At 50.3% G+C, this 947-nt stretch overlaps 1 protein-coding gene across 1 annotated transcript; it reads left to right on the top strand.

The window, feature by feature from the left end:
• Positions 1–27: 27 nt before the first annotated feature.
• LOC103584708 (piezo-type mechanosensitive ion channel component 2-like) lies at positions 28–402 on the top strand (the record flags this gene model as incomplete). Its single annotated transcript, XM_008565608.1, has 2 exons — positions 28–87; positions 188–402. Coding segments are annotated over exons 1-2 (275 nt in total), but the record flags the coding sequence as incomplete, so codon positions are not given.
• Between the last annotated feature and the right edge of the window lie 545 nt (positions 403–947).

Here is a 947-nt window from a genome sequence, read left to right on the forward strand (position 1 = left end):
AGCGCTGTGACTGACGTGTACGTGCTCATGTTCCTGGCTGACACTGTGGACTTCATCATCATCGTCTTTGGCTTTTGGGCCTTTGGGGTAGGTTGGGGCAAAGCCACCACACATCCGTTGACCGAGAGTGATGGCTCTTCTTCCCGTCTAGCGCCCCTGAGGCATGAATCTGTTGTCTCTTCCCCAGAAACACTCTGCAGCTGCAGATATCACCTCGTCACTGTCGGAGGACCAGGTCCCTGGGCCGTTTCTGGTGATGGTCCTCATTCAGTTTGGGACCATGGTGGTGGACCGAGCACTCTACCTCAGGAAGACTGTCTTGGGAAAGGTCATCTTCCAGGTCATTCTTGTGTTTGGAATTCACTTCTGGATGTTCTTCATCTTACCTGGTGTGACTGAGAGGTAAGGCCTTCAGAAGCTGGAGGAATGGGCCACCTTCATGCAAACGGATTTCATAAGATTGTCACCACCAACGAACGCATTTGCACAACGGCATCTCCAGCTACAGGCAGTGGCGTGGCAGAGCAGCACATGGGCAAGAAAAGCAAATCCAAAGTGTGAATTGATTCATCAAAAAGTATTTTAGTTGAATTTTGTCCACATTCATAGAAATAGTTTTTTCACAGAAAAAGTTTTACACCTTAGCTGACATGGAGGGACCTGGGGTGTGGGCTTGGAGCATAGTTAGAGGGTGAGAGGGCAGGAGGCTACATCACAGGAGAAATGGAGGGAAACTAGAGGCTGTGTAGCTGGTAGAAGAAGATACAGAGGGATGGTGGGGGCAAAAGATGTCATATCCGCCACATAAGATAGTTGTGAGGGTGAAATATAACCGGGTTTGAAAAGCACCTGGCAAGGTCTTGGTCCGTGGAAGAGGAGCAGGCAGGCCTGTCCCGCCCTGACGCTGCTGCTGTTATGCAGCTGCTCCTAATTGTTATGCAGCTGCT

This window comes from Galeopterus variegatus, unplaced genomic scaffold (genome assembly GCF_000696425.1).
Source record: "Galeopterus variegatus unplaced genomic scaffold, G_variegatus-3.0.2 Scaffold86884, whole genome shotgun sequence".
NCBI classification, from domain to species: domain Eukaryota; kingdom Metazoa; phylum Chordata; class Mammalia; order Dermoptera; family Cynocephalidae; genus Galeopterus; species Galeopterus variegatus.